The sequence below is a fragment of the Myxocyprinus asiaticus genome, chromosome 35, assembly GCF_019703515.2.
Source record: "Myxocyprinus asiaticus isolate MX2 ecotype Aquarium Trade chromosome 35, UBuf_Myxa_2, whole genome shotgun sequence".
NCBI classification, from domain to species: Eukaryota; Metazoa; Chordata; class Actinopteri; order Cypriniformes; family Catostomidae; genus Myxocyprinus; species Myxocyprinus asiaticus.
The window spans coordinates 25,784-44,920 of NC_059378.1; the positions used below are offsets into that span (position 1 = coordinate 25,784).

At 39.2% G+C, this 19,137-nt stretch overlaps 1 protein-coding gene across 2 annotated transcripts in view; it reads right to left on the reverse strand.

Moving 5' to 3' along the window:
* The window catches only part of LOC127425870 (guanine nucleotide-binding protein G(i) subunit alpha-2-like), a 76,022-nt gene that overhangs the window by 14,261 nt on the left and 42,624 nt on the right, over positions 1–19,137 (reverse strand). For both annotated transcript variants that reach the window (XM_051672158.1, XM_051672159.1), the window contains exons 2-4: positions 11,493–11,535; positions 7,481–7,622; positions 2,680–2,840 (exon numbers count right to left, since the gene is read on the reverse strand). In XM_051672158.1, coding sequence (XP_051528118.1) covers positions 2,680–2,840; positions 7,481–7,622; positions 11,493–11,535 — 346 coding nt within the window. The remainder of the gene's footprint in view (positions 1–2,679; positions 2,841–7,480; positions 7,623–11,492; positions 11,536–19,137) is intronic.

The window sequence follows — 19,137 nt, forward strand, 5'->3', positions numbered from 1 at the left end:
TGGCGCCTCCGGTTCCCCTTTATCTCGCTCTCCCGCTGATCAGCTGATTCAGTGCCACGGCCCGGCCATGCCCTCCTCCTCGTCACACTCCTCCCCCGCCCGATTCAGGCCGGGGCACCACCGGTCAGACTAACTCCCCCCCCACCCCAATCTCTGGAGGGGAGACGCTGCCCTTCCGGCCGTTCTGTCAGCCGGTGGTCCACCCCGCCTCCTGTGAACCTGGAGGAGAGATGAGGGGAGGCGTGGGGAGAGGGAAAGGGTGAATGAGAGAGATAGAGAGAGAGAGAGAGGAGAGAGAAGAAATTGCTCGCCAGCTGCCAGACGTGCTGTCGCCCGGTCTCCTGCCAACAACACAATGTTATTGCACCATCTAACACCAGCCAAACAAATCCACTATAACTCAATCGCACTGTTTCATGATGAACAAAGAATTCTGGGTTTTAAAACCGAATTACAAGAGAACAAAGAACCACAATAAGTTCCCATGAGTTGTTTTTTTTCTCTCTCAATTGTTATATAGTTTTATCAGTCCTGAGAGCGGCCTTAATATTTGCAGGATCCCTGTGGACGGCACAAAACAATCAAGCACGGCTCAAATTAAATTGAAAAGTGCTGATAATCCCTCTTCACACAGAGTGGTTTAGGGCTGCTTTTGTTGTTCTTACCTCACATACACTTAAAAAAAAAAAAAAAAAAAAAAAAAAAAAAGAACTAATCCCAACATTCAATAGTTCATTTCGGTCTGACGCTGTGGCGAGCTCTGATTTATATAATGGTGCAGAAATATGGGCTGTACTGACTGTATAGAGAGATTAATGCCACGTGATATGGTTAAAGCTCAGGGAATTAAAGTTGTACTTTTGATTAACAGCTGTAGAGTTTATAAAAGCCAAGAGTACAGTCTGCCACTGTAGTTAATGTGTAATATCTACAATATGTCAGAGCTAAAAGCTTAACAGGGTGGGGTGGTAAAAATAGGATATTACATATTGTATTACTGATGTTGGCAATATGAAGTACTAGCACTATGGTGTTATTTTTTACACAGTGAGTGTACGGCAATGTTTTTGACTATACCTGTACAAACAGTAGATACTGATTGATAGATAATGACGTCGAACTGGAACAAAAGCTGTACCTGACGTCTTGCTCAGGTTCAGAGGCTTCTTACACGGCTATCTGGGATACTTGATTTTGATTGGTCAGTTGTGGTATTTTGTGGTCAAATATCTGTATATAAGGCGTAAGGCTGCTGTGATTACTCGAATAAAAAAAATCTTCAATTACAAATTGCCTAATCAACAAATTGACAGTAACAATAAAGATAAAAATGAGGCAGTTCATGGTCAAAGGTCCGTGCAACAAACGGCACAAAGTGTCAACTGGCACTTCACTTTGTAGTTGTCTATCGACATTGAAAAAAATGACCTGAAATACCATAAAAGCACAGAAGAACAGCACTTGAAAAGTTGACATCCCGGCCAGACACAGTATGGTTAAGTTCACTAGTTAGAGTGCATGCACCGCTGCATCCCACACCACAATCAATATTTCATGTCCATTTATCACCCTGATCTCCCTGTATGAGGGTTACATTTTGAGTGAATGTTCATGTACATTATCCCTTAAATGTTTGAACTAAAACTCTATCTTTATCCATCTATCATTATTTATTTCCTAATTCAAGGCCAAATCAACCGCGGTCCCCCGTGAGAGAACACTCTGCCTACCCCTTGTTAATTCAGAGTGTATGAAGCATGGGAAAATTCATGGCAATCCTGACGGCCCATTTAAAAGCCTTTGCTTTCTCAATGGACCGTGAACTGTTAGCACCAGAGTTTCTGCTCGCTTTGACGTATTGATCTGATCTGGCCCGCTTTAACATCTTTCTACTCCTCCTGCATTTAAAGGGCAAATTTATAAGATGTCAGTTTTGATTTAGCTGTTAAATTTTTCACTTTGATTCACTATTTTTATTTATAGCTGAATGACTTTAGCATGTATAAATGGGTGGTTAACACACAACATTTCCTTGAGGTTTTTTAAACAAACGTTAAGATCTTAGGTTAAAATGAAATTAATATATAAGGGAAAGTGTATATTTTATATGCTTTATCTAGTCTCCATTTTTTATCACCCATTTGCCAGTTCGTTTTAAATAATGGAGTGACAAATTAATATTTAAAAGTACAAATATTCCATGTATTCTCAATTAATCAAGCTCACAAAAACTGCAAGTATAATAATAAAATAAAGAGCAAACTGTTGTTCAAGACAGATTTATATAGAGTAGAGCATGACAGTGCAGGACTGTCAACTTCCCAAACGTATTACATGTCAACTGACGGTATAACTGTTCAATATTCACGCTGAGATATCGAGAGACCAGTGGCATTCTAACGGGGACAAAACAGAAAATGTATTCATACTTTACAAAACAGTTCTAGTCCTTTTAAACATGCAGGGCAAAGTGACTTTATGCATCTGTTTTAACTGTTGACATGGTGTTGAAGATCATCAAGACAGATTACCCATAATGCCTGTAGTTTACTGCCCTCTTCCACTTGTAAATGACAGGCTGAGCATCATGAGTTATATTTGCTTGCCATGAATATTGACGAATGGTCAGTGGTCAATATTTTGCTGACCAATAGCATGTATTTAGAGAGAGAGACTCACTATGCAGCAGAGTCGTTGAGCTGATATTCTCTGGCACGGGTGAAGCAGCTCTGTACACCTCCGTCGGCCCACAGTCTGGTGATGACATTGGCCAGGTCGTCTGGAAGAATGCCCTGTTCCTCTGCTGCCCCTGCCAGGGCAAACAACTGACGGGCGTCATCCTACAAAACAAACACATTCACCCCAAAAACAATGCACATTAACAAACTGAAAACATTTCTGTGCATATTAGCTAAAATCATCAAAATTAAATGCCAAGAAATCTGCAATGTCAATATAATCACTGAATTCAACTGGGAAATAACTCAGCAGATCCCACTGCACATTACACACATTTAAAACTACATTTTCTTCTTTTAAATGCTGTGCCATGATGTTACCGTGTTGTGGGTGGTTGACAGGGTGTTGATATGTGGTTGCTACGGTGTTTTTTTATAGTGTGTTTCTAGGGTGTTTTGGGTGGTTACTGCAGCAAGTCAAAAAGAGCAAACCCTAAATTCTCCACAATATCTCTAGATAAGACTCAATTCCCTCCTTTAATTTAAGATGGAGAATTTTTCCCGTTAAATCATCTGCCAGAAAAAAGTATGATCACTTATAAAATAGCACAGGTTAGGGTTAGGGTTTAGGTTAGGGTTCCCTCTACAAGGCACATTATTTGAGGTATCATTCATGTCCTTAATCCTAATGCTGCAGTCAAAGATTAATATTTAGGAGTTTGTTTGAATAAAAACCCCACGAATGAGCAACTTTCCATTTGCATTCCCTCAACATCCATTATCATGAGAGGACAGACAGGTTGCAGGCTGGTATTCTGGGAGGTGTGTGTGTGTGTGTTTCTGCACTAGATGATTTTCTGAGATCTATTTCCCAGACAAGTCAAAAGGACAATAAACAATGTGAGCTATAATTCCCATCGTGAGAAAGAAAGAGAGAGAGCATGATTTGAAAAGAGCGTGTTTAAGGAATGAAATCTCTTTCCAAATACGCTCTCACTACGGAGCTGAACTAGGTCACAGGAAGTCAGCACTGGGGTGGAACATGGGAACCATGAGCAGAAGTTTAGGGATTGACAGATCTGTCGCTTCTTCATATTGACATAATAAATTCTTAAACCGTTCACAAAGGTGAAACGATAGTGTTTCACAATTTTTTAACTAAAGCAGCTTGTAAATTCAAAGTATTTCAAAGAGTAGTGACATATAAAGTTCCATACAGGAATATTACCTGTTCTTTTATAAGGTAGCAAAGAGAGAGAGACAGAAAAGGGTTATGTGATTCTGTTTTCCACATGTCTACAGCACACTGCTCAAAGTCTACATATGGTTAACACATGCACTCACTCTTGTTTATAGCTACACTAACTGATAGTTCACTTCCTGTCTTACACACAAGGCTGTGCACTGAATGTTGTTAATGAGGAATAACATCAAACATAGTGATGGCTCAGGATGGGTTTTGTAGTCATCCAGTTAGTGAGGTCGACTGTTTTATCTAGATTTTTATTTTCAATGGTGGTGCTTTAGAGAGGATGAATTTAGAGATGCAGAAAGGGTTTTAGTGATCAAGAATTATTTTTCAACTGGCATAGAGAATGAATTTACGGCTATTAATCTCTGCTCACTTTGCGTCAGTGGACACGTAAAGTAACTGTTCAACCCTTAGCACAGTAAAACTCAGAAGTTATTCTGTAAATTCATCCCTTTAAAGCACTGCTGTAGTAACAAATTCACAGCATCAACAATATAAGACAATTACTATGAGACATCAAACTGGGTCCTGAGCAATGTATTCATAATTGTCTTTTAGTGTAAATATTTGTTGAATATCTGTCAGTCAGAAGGGCTGCGCAGTCGGTGACCCTAAACCAGCCTATTAACACAGGGCAACCGACTAGTCCACTAATCATTCAGACAACCCACAGACTAGTTGATAATATCCTGTTTTGCACACCCCTAATCATATGAGAAAGAGAGAGAGAGAGACATGTGAGGAATGTCTCTCTCTATCACTAATTAAACATGATGGAGAGATGTTATAACCGTCTCAAACACTCTATTCCCAGAGCTTAGACACAATCATCCATCTCTCCCTGCACTTGTCTAATTAAACTACACTCATCTGGAACACACCAAAAATAAACAGCCTGTGTTTCTACACTTCTGTAGCAGTTTATTTTGTTCCCTAATAAGCAGCGATAACTGTTATAATTGGCTAACATCTTTACAAGTGAAATCAGTAACAACGTTCCCACCAAATTTCTGAAAACCAAATATAGGCGTTGATATGTAAATGTGGCCATCCACATACTCAACCAACTTGACTAATATGCTTTTTTATTTTTATTTTTTATTTAAATGACAATACTAATATCGATATACACTATATTGCCAAAAGTATTCGCTCATCTGCCTTTAAACGCATATGAACTTAAGTGACATCCCATTCTTAATCCATAGGGTTTAATATGACGTCGGCCCACGCTTTGCAGCTATAACAGCTTCAACTCTTCTGGGAAGGCTTTCCACAAGGTTTAGGAGTGTGTTTATGGGAATTTTTGACCATTCTTCCAGAAGCGCATTTGTGAGGTCAGACACTGATGTTGGACGAGAAGGCCTGGCTCACAGTCTTCGCTCTAATTCATCCCAAAGGTGCTCTATCGGGTTGAGGTCAGGACTCTATGCAGGCCAGTCAAGTTCTTCCACACCAAACTCGCTCATTCATGTCTTTATGGACCTTGCTTTGTGCACTGGTGCGCAGTCATGTTGGAACAGGAAGGGGCCATCCCCAAACTGTTCCCACAAAGTTGGGAGCATGGAATTGTCCAAAATCTCTTGGTATGCTGAAGCATTCAGAGTTCCTTTCACTGGAATTAAGGGGCCAAGCCCAGCTCCTGAAAAACAACCCCACACCATAATCCCCCCTCCACCAAACTTCACAGTTGGCACAATGCAGTCAGACAAGTACCGTTCTCCTGGCAACTGCCAAACCCAGACTCGCCTATCAGATTGCCAGATGGAGAAGCGTGATTCGTCACTCCAGAGAACGCGTCTCCACTGCTCTAGAGTCCAGTGGCGGCGTGCTTTACACCACTGCATCCGACGCTTTGCATTGCACTTGGTGATGTATGGCTTGGATGCAGCTGCTCGGCCATGGAAACCCATTCCATGAAGCTCTCTACGCACTGTTCTTGAGCTAATCTGAAGGCCACATGAACTTTGGAGATCTGTAGCGATTGACTCTGCAGAAAGTTGGTGACCTCTGCGCACTATGCGCCTCAGCATCCGCTGACCCCGCTCTGTCATTTTACGTGGCCTACCACTTCGTGGCTGAGTTGCTGTCATTCCCAATCGCTTCCACTTTGTTATAATACCACTGACAGTTGACTGTGGAATATTTAGTAGTGAGGAAATTTCACGACTGGACTTGTTGCACAGGTGGCATCCTATCACAGTACCACGCTGGAATTCACTGAGCTCCTGAGAGCGGCCCATTCTTTCACAAATGTTTGTAGAAGCAGTCTGCATGCCTAGGTGCTTCATTTTATACACCTGTGGCCATGGAAGTGATTGGAACACCTGAATTCAATTATTTGGATGGGTGAGCGAATACTTTTGGCAATATAGTGTATCTACAAAGCAGGGCGACCGATTTAATGACAACAAATGAGACCTACACAACATTGCAAAAAAGCATTTTTTAATGACGAGATGGTTGGTCGATTTTAAAAGGACACAATGAAGAACTGATAATGGCCAAATACTGACCGATTCATTGGCCAGTCTAATACGTCAGTCTATTAGTGATACTAATACCATGAACATTTCTGAACGACCCATTTTTGCAGCTTCGATGGACTGTGGAGAAAGTTTTTCATTGTGAACGATCGAATATGTCTATACAGGACATCAAAGTGCTCTTATTTCAACAGAGCAATGACAATCACGTTTTCTATGCCCCAAATGACTTTCTCCTCTCATTGTTAACCGCTGACGTGACATCCGCACATCTTCACAGCGTTATTCCTGCATATTCAGAGAGAGACTGTAAAACTGTTCTCAGATCAGAGAGGATGAATTTGTGCTGACAGACATCAGTCTTTCCAAGCAGAACCTGATGTGGATCAGATGTTCTGAACATACTGCTGAACTTCAGGCTGTTCTCATGAGTTCTGTAGTTGCTTCTCTGTTGCTTCATTCCTAATTCTAGTGATTCTGCCCAGCTAGACAACAGTTCTTGGGATCATCCTGACACAAATCATACCAGACACGTTGTTTGGCCAAACAGCACTGCATGAATCCTTCACGGATAAGACAATCCATTAATGCATTGCGACAGACTTGAACATTTTATCCAAGATGAAAGAAAGTCCAGGAAAATGCAGATTTTAAATTACTGTATTTTAATCAGTACTGAAAATAATGAATGGGACATGAACCAGTGTGCTGAGATTACGATTGGTCCCAATTCAAATAGACAGATTAGTAGATGGAAGCTACACTTCTTACCTGGGCACTTTTACTGCCCGGGGGCATTACCAAGATGGCCACTGAGTAAACGGACTTGAATTAAAGGACGCTGTTTGTGTGGCACATGTGAATGACCATAATGGAGTTGCTGCCAATGAAAAATGTTTCGCTCAAATTCGTTTATGATGCCGCTGCCAATGTGCACAATAAACAGCGATGAGCAGGTCACTAGAGTTTGAACAGAGTGAATGGATTCAGTTCTCTATAGAAGAAAATCTGTGATGTGTCACGTTAAAGAGAGGCTATGTGTGATTTACAGTGTGTGTACTCACCGCTCTGGAAGAGTCCTCGTATTCGATTTTGAGGTTGCTCATGGCTTTGATGATGGCCATGATGGACTGGATTGTGTTACTATAGACCACCGCTCGATACTGCTTGCACTCTTCCTCCGAATAACCATCCTCATGGATAATCCTGGAGAACACACAAACACACACATGATCATCATATTCCGCCCTCAAGACAATATAACACAGCACTATTTTGACGTATATTACATTTCAGCAAAGATCATATAATTCAAAAACAGCAGAAACTCCAAATATAGAGCAAGAGAACATTAGATTGTAGTCCAAACCCCAACAGGGCTGTCCAGTTATATACAGTAAACATATTTTCTACACACACCTTTAATCTCATACAGCGAGGCAGCAATATAGTCGATATTGGGGAATGTACATTTCACCCCCTCATCTAATCTCAGAAGAATTGTTGAAATTATTGATACAGTAAAACTATATGAAGTGTTGAAAGAAACTTAAACATAACATCTTGTACTAACTAGGCATGACATGAAGTCAAGTGACTCTTCTGTGCACAATGAAAATAACAAAAATCAGAACATATTTGATGTTAATATGCTTCTATATGGAACAGAATGTTGCACCAATGATATTCCACTATAGGCGGGGTTATCCAGCACAACACAAATAAAACAAACACAGAAACTGAACTGCTGGTGAGGAGAAAAATGAATCTGTCATTTATCACATTACACGGTATAACTATGACAATTGTGAGTTCATGAATGCTTTGTCCTAAATCACAATGTGTGTGTGTGTGTGTGTGTGTGTGTGTGTAGGACACATTGGTCTCAAAACCAAGTGAGCTGTAAACTCAGTCTTTGTAGGCATCATAGGGGTGTGTGTAACATTCATGTGATGGTATGATGCTAAAAATTCTTGGCAGGCAGCTCACTGGGTGTACGTTCTGAAATATTCTCTTGCTGATATAGTCAGATATTCTTATAAACATGTATAGCTAGCTACCTCAAAACACATCTGGTTTAATGTCACAGATATTTGGAGGGTACCATTGTCCATTTAGTACTGATGTTTGTTTCTGTCACAGTAACACACTGCAATGCGCTGCCCAACCAATCGAGTCTGAGTTTGTATAGAATTGTGTCGAGTTTGTTTCTGGCCTCACTGACGCTTACTAAACAGTTCATTTTTTTATATATATTCTTTTGATTACTGACCATCATTGAAATCCCATCAGAGAGAACTGATTGAACCGATTCATCGATTGAAACAAATCATCTGAGCGAATAAACTGATTCACTACAATAAATCAGACTTTAACACTAATATAACCTTGGAGCTCTGGGGTTTGCTGTGTGTGTGTGTGTGTGTGTGTGTGTGTGTGTGTAAAACAGGGTTGCTGCAGAGTTTTTAAAATCAAATTTAAGACCTTAAATTTGATAATTTTTAAGACCTTTTCAAGACCTGAACAAATAAAATGAATACCGTATCCCCATCCCAAAACAAACCCAAACAATCTCGAAATAAATCCTGTATCACAGACTCTTATTTAAACAGGCGGGACACACATTCAACATGACCTTAACATTGATCATCAGTAAAACAGGGCAGGATATATGCAAGTGTAAAATACTCTAGATATATATCACATTAAAATTGGTTTATGTACCAATATATAAATAAATACAAATTAGAGGTCGACTGATATTGGATTGTGCTGATTTGATAATGTGTTGAAAGAAAGCCAGTTAATCTGCCAATAGTTTTTTTTAATTGGTAGCCTATATTAAATGTTCTTCCTTCCTGTGACGGGGAGGGCCAGACAGAGGATACAAGAATCCAAATGTATTACTGAAATACAGCGGGGACTCTTATTTTGAAATGTTTGCACTTCACTGCTTCCAGCTGCTCATTCAAACAGATAATCTATAATGTATAACAATATAAACAATTAAAAGAAAACACTGTCATATTTCATCAACACTATATCATCATCATCATCAACAGCTGATCATTAGTGATAGTTAGTTATATATTTCCCATATGGGTTAATGATTGTGAACTGTTCTGCAACAGCTGGAAACACTCACAAGCCCCCGTGTGTTTGGAGAAAATACAACAGAGCTGTGTTTTCACTTTGAAAGATGTAGCACAAGCATTTATTTAATTAAATCTTATTCTTTTGAAGTTAGATAATCACATTAGGTCAGTGTTTTCCAATCTTTTTTCTGCCACGGCACACTTTTTACGACTAAAAAAAGGCTCACCATCGTCAATATTTTTCCTTTTCAAGAACCCTGTCCGTGTTTTCTGTCCGTCTTAGTAGTGTGTTTACTTGTAATGTTTGAAATTCAACTATGCAAAAACAACAAAAAAAACAAGTCACACATATAGGCTACGCTGTGTGATGTCACAGGTGGCAAGAGCGCTAAATGGGTAATGAAAAAAACAAAAAATTTGCTTCTTTTCTAATTTGTAGATTTGTTCTTGCAATGCCACAACAAATTACAGGGATGCAAACTCATGAGGGGCAAAACGGTAAGACAATCACTGGTCCACAAACATTTTTTCTGGGGATATTTATTTTAAAGAATAAGATAAAAGCACCAATTCCAGCTATTTTAGTGATTCAAGTTTATTCAAGTTTACAATTGTACAGAATTAGCTGCAAAATAAAGAGTATTTTAGTGAGGCTTGCTTCTGTTTCACAAATGTGTTCAATTTTATTATCTGATTAGTTCAGTGACCCCTTCTGGAAATGTCTCTCAGTGGCGATAAATGAACATCTTATGTGCTATGAGTGAGTCAGTGAATCATTTTGAGTCGTTCATGACCGAAATCTGCCAAGAGACTTTATAGTGTTTAAGCAGATCTAGAGTCTTCCTTCAGTATGAGCATTATTTTTCATCCAATAAGACAACAATAATAGTCTAATAATAGTGAGTTTCAATAACGTCCTTCTCCTTTATTAAAACTTGCATGTCTATAAATCTCCTGACGTCAGTATAAGAATTAGAAACACAAAGCAGATCTACGGGATCATTTTCCTACAGTATTTAAACTGCTGAGCATGACCACAATAATAGACAAATAATAATCATTTTGAGTTTCAATAATGTTCGTCATTGTAAAGCTCATTTCACATGAGTTGAGTCGAGACGTCAACGCTCCGTTCAACGCCAGCATCAAGCACTGCATTGCCCTCCACATGACAAGAGTTGCAGAAAGCGTCACAGAGGGGCGATTTTACGAGTTTGCCACGTATAAAAGTGGGATGTGTGCACAGTAAACATTGAAAACATGTATTTGGAAGACAGAAAAAAAGCTTGCAGTTACTTTGATAGCAGAAAGTAATAAAAGGACTCGTTTATGTTTAGGTCGAAATGTTTTCTTGGTGAATTTAAATTAGTTCAATAACAGCGGTCTCTGATATTCGTAAACGATAAGGTAATATTTCATTAAAAGAAATTATTATAAATATTTCTTGTTGCTTTGTACTCTCAAAGACATTACTGGTGAAGCAAAAACGTGTGTGTGAAAAACACTTTGGTGTAAAGTGACATCACTTCATAGACTTCAATGTATTCTGCAGTGCTGACGTGAGTCATGTGAACGCCCCTTAATGCATATAAATATCACTCACTTCTTCACAATCACAAAAGTGACTGATTATGGTTTCAAAATGGCGAATTTCTCAGAAAGATGAGGAGTTTGGATCCCTGAAATTATAATTTTTTTTCATGCATTTATTTTTGTGGAATTTGATAATTTTCCGCAGCACACCTGACAACGCTAGTGTGCCACGGCACAGTGGTTGGGAAACACTGCATTAGGTCATATCACGATTCCTGTCTTTCCACCCCAAATTTAAGACCTCTTTAAATAACAAAATAAGACTTTTGTTGTATCATTTAAGATATTTAAGACTTTTTATGACCTTAAATATTGGAAACCTGAATTTAAGACATTAAGATTTAAGGAACCACAGGAACCCTGTAAAAGAGAAACATCGTTCACTCACTTCATCTGTTTTACGATGGTGCTCTTCCCTGATTCTCCAGCACCTGTGAAAAAACACAAGATAAACACACAAGGGTTAAAAACACTCACTCATACTAGGGCTGTCAATTGAGCAGAGAAACTACATTCAAATATTTACCCTAAATATTTTCAATATTCAATATTCAGCTGATTTTTAAATTGACGTTGTTTCCTCAGTCCACAAGAGGGCACACTGAATACATGAGCCATTCAGCACTGTTATATTATTGCATTGAACATTACTGGCTGTTAAAAAAGAGCATTTCATTTTCAACTAATGTGCATAAAATAAATAAATAAAAAGTTTTATTCGGTCCATATCCTCAAATGTTAAATGAGGGGGGAAACGCTTCAATAGACAGTTCACATGGTGTTACACTTGTACTGATTCCTCCTATTCCAGACTCAAGCTTCATAATAACAGTGAAATAGCACATTGTGTTTTATTCAGTGCAGTTGTATGTAGAGTAGCGATATTCACAGATAGCAGTGGTATCCGGCTGAACTCGGTGGTGAAGCGGCTCAGACTATGAGCACAGGTCAGGGGCTGTTCAATCAGACGAAACACTTAAACTGTAAGGATCTCGAGACACACAAGTTGAACATCTTTCCTGACAAACTGTTTAAAAAAACGTATTGCTTAATCTGAGAAATGCTTATAAGAGAGCAAGACGCAACGGCCAAAGACCTCCACCAACTGTAAGGGGCTGTTCACGCCGAACGCTTTTGCAACCATCCATTTGTTTTTCTATGTAAACGCATGCTAGATTAACGTCTTTGCTTCCCTTTGTTTTTGTTTATTCAGCGTCTCGTGCAGAAGCGCTGTTTTTCAGATGATGTTTCTAATTAAACATAACTTAAAAAGCATCTTGAGACACCTGCTCTCTGTTAAACTGTATTTGTTGCGCTGCATCAAGCCTTTTTTAACGCAAGAATATGATCGATCTGAAGTCATCGTCAGTTCTCGGCACACATCCAAAATTCAAATGCCTGTTTGAACATTCGAATGTGCATTATTTTTCTTAAATTCAACAAATATTCTAATTTTAATTTGACAGCCCTAACTCATACAAACACTTCAGACAGGAAGTCAAGCTCACAGACAACACTTTTCCTTTAGCATCTAGTCATAGTCTTAGCACTAATGCCCACCCTGCCATGTGTGTGTGTAGTGTATACTTCCAGTCTTGCTGACTTAAGCACTCGATCTTCAGTATTCCTCTATCTCTCTCTCTCTCTCTCTCTCTCTCTCTCTGACCTGCTGTTTATCATGTTTGGCCTTTAATGGAGATGTCTGAGTGCTTCACAAACAGGAAATGGGGCCTTATCAGAGTTGTGGGGGGGCGGTATTTTAACTAACATATGGCGGCATGCAACTCGTTTAACTCTGTCTTTTTCAAACATTATATAAACACACAAAACATAGCAGCCATTAGATAAATATATACTTATCAAACAGGCTCTATAACCACAAGCACCTTCTAAGATCTCACAAACAAACATGCACATGTCACGGCTCATCTAAAGACTGGCACATGTTCACGCTCAGAGATGTGTGTGGGGGAGTGTGTTTGTGTCACATGATGCACAGCTTTAAGATGCAGTGCCACCCCACGGCTGGCAGTCTGTCGCACTCTTACACAACTCTGAACACACACACACACACAAAAACACACAAACGCACACACACAAAAACACAAAAACACACACACAAAAACGCACACACTGCTTAAACTGCAAACTGAGTGACAACTACACAATGCCGCCCTTAACTAAGAATGTATCCACAGATGCACAAAAAGAGGTTAGACAGAATACATTTCTTAAAAAATTTTCTGCTTTTCAATGTCTTTTTGAAATCCTAATTTCAGCTAACACTAATCTGTCAGTGTTAGCACAGCTGTCAATGCGTCACACGCTTATTCTACACGAGGATGAGACTTCACACTTGAGCAGCTGCTGTCAACACTTGAAAAAACACAAATTCTGATCTCACACATCTTATGGAGACAACAGTCTTTCAAACTCCATTCACACATCAGTTGACTTGTTTCATTGAGAGTTATAATTTACATTTACATTTATTCATTTGGCAGACGATTTTATCCAAAGCGACTTACAAAAGAGGAAAACATAAGTGAATGACAGTGGTATGAAAAGTGCCGTATTACAAAGTTTCACTAGCATCAGAATAGTATTAAAACAGATCAAAGTGCAACAGGAATTTTTTTTTTTTAATGACTGGTTAAGTTCTCATGGAAAAGATGTGTTTTTAGTTGTTTTTTGAACACAGAGAGTGAGTCAGCTTCACGGATGGAGTTGGGAAGGTCATTCCACCAACGTGGTATGATGAAGCTGAAAGTCCGGGAAAGTGTTTTGGTGCCTCTTTGTGTTGGTACAACAAGGCGACCGCAGGCTTCTAGTGGGCGCGTAGCTCTGCAGAAATGATTTTAGGTAAGGTGGAGCAGACCCAGTGACTGTTCTGTATGCCAGCATCAGAGCCTTGAATTTGATACGTGCATCAACCGGCAGCCAGCGGAGAGAGACGAGGAGTGGTGTAACGTGCTCTCTTTGGTTCATTAAAGACCAGATGTATGATGTTAGCTACTGTGGTCTGCTACCGTGTGTTTACACCAGTTCATCTGTTACAAGTGTTGCCAAATTCCTTCCATATCTCAAAACATTTTCAATCAGCAAATAATCCAAATGTAACAATGCTCACTAATTTCCTCATATGACATCTGATTGAGTGTTAGAGGTGCTTTAATAAACAAACACAAGCTGTGAGAACTGGTATTGTACTGGACCCCCTCGAGGCCAGACAGGAGACAGGACTGAATGTGTGTATGAGTCGACACATCTATTGTGTATTAACATCCACAGGACTTGCTGTGTGCACCTGCAGGATATGGCCATGTGTGTATTGTCTGTGTATAAATCATCACTTCCACAGAATCCGTTATGAGCCACAACACAAGACAATGGTCATCACAGGTACACTTTTAGACGATCATGGATACATGTATAAGCCTGAAACGCTCTTCTGAATTCAACTAAATCTATCATTCAGTTACAGTTTAAGATATTTCTTTCTGCAGTTTATGCGCTGTCTCCTGTAAAACAGATTTTAAATAGTAGAAGATATCCCACCGGGATGGCAATTTGGTTCTTTCTTTGTTTTTGTTGAGTTAGTATGGTTGAGAGCTTTTATTACACCATGGCCTGTATTTTCAGCAGACTACCAATTAAACCCAACCCATTTTTCACAACCTCAAATTAGTGAAAGTGAGCCTCTCCCTCCTTCATTTCTAAAGGTCAGTTGTAAATTTGTTATAAATCCATCTTTCCGAAACAGCAAAAATAAAAGCAGTGTGGTAAGCAACCACATAGCAACATCCTGGAAACCATATTATTATTAGCCAAACTATTGTCCTCTAAGTATTTATGCTCATTAGAATATCACGTCTTTCATCTCGCTTCACCTGTATTGAAATCAATGGCAAGTGACGAGCGCTTTTAAATGAAACGAGTTGCTGCCTATAAAGAGTGTTCCAAATCGCTCTCTTATGAGCCTCTTTTTCAGTTAGGATGTTGCCATAGAAGACAGCTGCCACTAGACAGCGGGGCAGCTCACTAAGTTTTGGAACAGACACAAAATCTTTATGCAAAATGTAAAATGTCTGGCTACAGATTTCTATCAGTTATTTTAAAGGTATAGTTTAACCAAAAATGAAAATTCAGGTCATCATTAACTCACCCTCATGTCATTACAAACCCATATGACTTTCTTCCATTAAACACAAACGAAGATGACAGGCAGATCGTTAGCCTCAGTCACCATTCACTTTCATTGTATGGAAAAAAGATGCAATGGTGACTGAGGCTTACCTGTCTTGTTTTTGGGTGAACTATCCTTTTAAACCCAGACAGACTGAAGACCTCCACTGTTGAGCAAAAGCTTTGGCTCAGTGGATTCAGGTCTGGTATCAGGTGGTGTTTTTGCACAATATGTTTGTCTCATTACATGGTCATGGTGCCTCAGATCTGAGGTCAGGCGTGAGTGTGTGAATGACAGTGTGTGATATGGTAATGAGAGGTGCAGCAGTAAACCGATGTGCCAGTAAGTTCAGGTGTGCATTCCGGCCAGTGAGTCCGTCTGAGGGTCAGTGAGTTTGTGGTCATTATGGTCTCAGGTACAAAGATTCACTGTAAATAATTTGCCTTTGTTGCTTCAGCTGCGTTCTCATATCACACATCTGTCTGTCTCTCTCCGTTTCTCTAGTTCACTCTGTCATATTTTTTAGTTAGGCCTTCCACTGAAGAGATAGTTTACTCCAATATGAAAATTCTGTCATCATTTACAAATTTTCATGTTGTTCCAAACCCTTATGACTTTCTTCCACTGAAAACAAAAAGGAGATAAAAAGCAAGAGCACTGAACTGTGTGCGAGACATAACAGCATGTAAAAAATACAAGTATATCCTAGGCTTTAGTCTGCAGGAACTTTCTGGAAGAAGTATGCGAGGAGGAGGAGGGCGGGGCCGGGCTAATCAGCTGAGGAGAGGGATAAAGCAGAGCCGGATGCAGCAGTTTGGGAGAGAGAGAGCCACATGCAGCTGCCGTGTGTGTGTTTGTGTCTTTTTACGTTTTCATTAAACATTATTTTTGATGGTTTGTCTGGTTCCCGCCTCCTCCTTGCCCATTTTAACCCATGTTACAAAGTACTTTTTAGAAGAATTACCATTCCTGAATAGATTTTCACTCTATTATGACATAATCAACTGTTTAGTGTACGCACCATACAATAACACCAACAGTGCTATGCTTTTGTTAGGTCTGATTTACACAAAATGCGTCTGCATGTTACAGTCATCACAATGAGGCCGTGAGCCGAATGAAGCATCAGTGAGAGGAGAGATGAGGCGCTCAACTTTTTTTTTACTACGTGTCAGATGCTGAACTAAAAATGCACAATAAACCCACTTATCAACACGATCTTTTGCTTTATGAAGCAACATAAAATACTGTAGTGAACTACTTACCCATTGACTGAAGAGAGACATCTGTGTGGATGCAAGTTAAACACACAATACTTTGTGTGCAGTAAATCTGGCTGAATCAAGATGATTTAAGCAGAGTTTGGGTTCTGTTCCATGTAAATTAATTATCATTTGGATATAAATGTGATTTGTGATGGTTAGGTTTATAATAGTGTGTAATTAACCTCTCCTAATAAATGTAATTTATGTCCAACATCACAGGAAAAACTCAAAGTTACCCAAAAAACACTTTATTTTCTGTATGGAGCTGCAAATCTGTCATGCAGTAAAGACACGGTATAAACTCGAAGTGTGTCACACAAGTATATGTGAAACATGCAATACTCTACAGATTCTTTGTTTGTGTTTTTTTTATGTGAAGGGAACAGAAAAATAGTGTGTGTGTGTGTGTGTGTGTGTGTGTGTCTCATAGAAAGTAAGCATCTCCTCTGAGTCCTCCAGTCCAACTCATCTAGAGAAATCCTCTCAACACAAATAACACATCAGCCGCATCTGAACGCTTTAGAACCATCAGTTCTCCGTAGAACACATCACAGAACACATCACATTATAAATGAACGCTTCCCTTGTGCGAGTCACTAGAGCCCAGACACCATAAACAGTCTGATGCAAGATACACACAAAAATGTCAAGAGCTTTCTGAAACAGCAAACTGAAATCTAATTGGCTGGTTAAACGCAACTTCCAGGAGTCATAAGCACTGGTTTTTATCAGTCCACAGAGAAATAAAGTTTTGTTTTTCAATTTCCAGGCTGCTACAGTAGGCACTTCAGGAGGATGAAAAATTCTGGTTGCAAATATAATGCCATTGAATCTTTAGAAAATAGTCAAGAGTTTCGTTCAAATAAACGAGATCTCTGTGATCACATGTATGTTCCGCTTGCCTCACAGCGTAATGTGTGCTTTCAGATTTTGATTTTTGGTCACTTTACATGTTGGACAGATGTTGGGTGGTTCACATTATGCCAAAAGTTCCTCATTTCCACTCAGATGTCCACTTGGACAGGGTTGATATTAAACAGCAGTCCGAGGTTGCATGAAGTACACTGGCACATGGCTCAGACAGAGATGCCAATAGAGTGGAGAAAATCACTTCCAGGTCTATTGAATATGTAGATTTCAGTTAGCCATGTCAACGAAACTGTAATGTGATTTTCCAAAAGCAGGTATAGGGAGTTTAAAAGTCCCAGGATGAAAGATTGGAAAGGAACACACATATGTGGGGGGAGTCCAAACGTCCCACACAATCTGACAGTGAGGAAAGTCGGGCAGCGTGCCAGCTATAAGTGTGTGTGCACTTACTCAAGGGTGTGTGTGTGTGTGTGTGTGCGGCTGATGTCTTAAGCCTCTAAAAATCAGTTGGCTGTGTGAACTCTTCTTCGGGGTGATGCTTTTCTTCCTGCGAGAACACGCTGACATGAAAATATAAGAGGCTTTGATTAACTGCACAAACAGGAAAATCCTCTTTAATTCCACAGCTGCAACAAACAGCAGACAAATGAATGAGAACACTTAACTGTCTAGAGACAATGACGATATATACAATGAATTACACTCCTATACAATAGAATACATGTCCATATCATATATACATGAATGAGACAAGAACAGCATGAATGTGAAAGACACTTTTGATGCTTCCTGCCACTTGGCTTCTATTGTTCCAGAGAAGGAAACCCAACATGCACTTCAGAATAGAAAGATGCTGAAACAAAAGCAAAGCTGAGAATGTGCACATCTGGACCTCTGAATGATGCAGGACAGCGGGTTAAAGCAATCAAAACAATAAAGAAACTCATCTCAACTAAATCAATATGCAGATGGCATGTATAGTTTAAAATATTGTTATTATTGGCTTTTCAAAGCCTTCACAGCATGAACATGGGCCGTTCAGTAACTGTGTGATGCATTTCTGGGTTTGGAATGTGGAAATAAACTATAGTGGGTATAAAGTATAGTGAGATAAATATATATTAAATCATTTTAATTAGTGATCAACCGATATGTTTTTTTTCTTCTGATTAAATTTTTTTATTGATTCATACAGATAACAAAGAAAAGCAAAACAAATATACACAGAATCAAAATTTAACCCCCACTATTACCCCTCCCCAATCCCCAACCCTAACCTGACCCTCAACAAACATACTTCTGAACATATAAGTATACACAAAAAAAATCAAAAATAAATTAATTAATAAAAAAAAAAAAAAAAAAATTATATATATATATCCTGGTCAGAGACGAATAATAAAATATCATCTGTGTAAATCAAAAGCTTATGTGCCACACCTCCCGCCATCACCCCTGGAAAATCATCTTCCTTTCTTATCGTGGCTGCTAATGGTTCCAGGGCAAGACAGAACAATAATGGGGAAAGAGGGCAACCCTGCCGAGTGCCCCTATCCAGAGTAAAATAATCTGAAGTTAATCCATTTGTTTGTACCGCTGCTACAGGGTGTCTATAAAGTAACTTAATCCAAACAATAAATGTACTCCCGAACCCATACATTTCCAAAATCTTAAAAAGATAATCCCATTCTACCATATCAAATGCCTTTTCG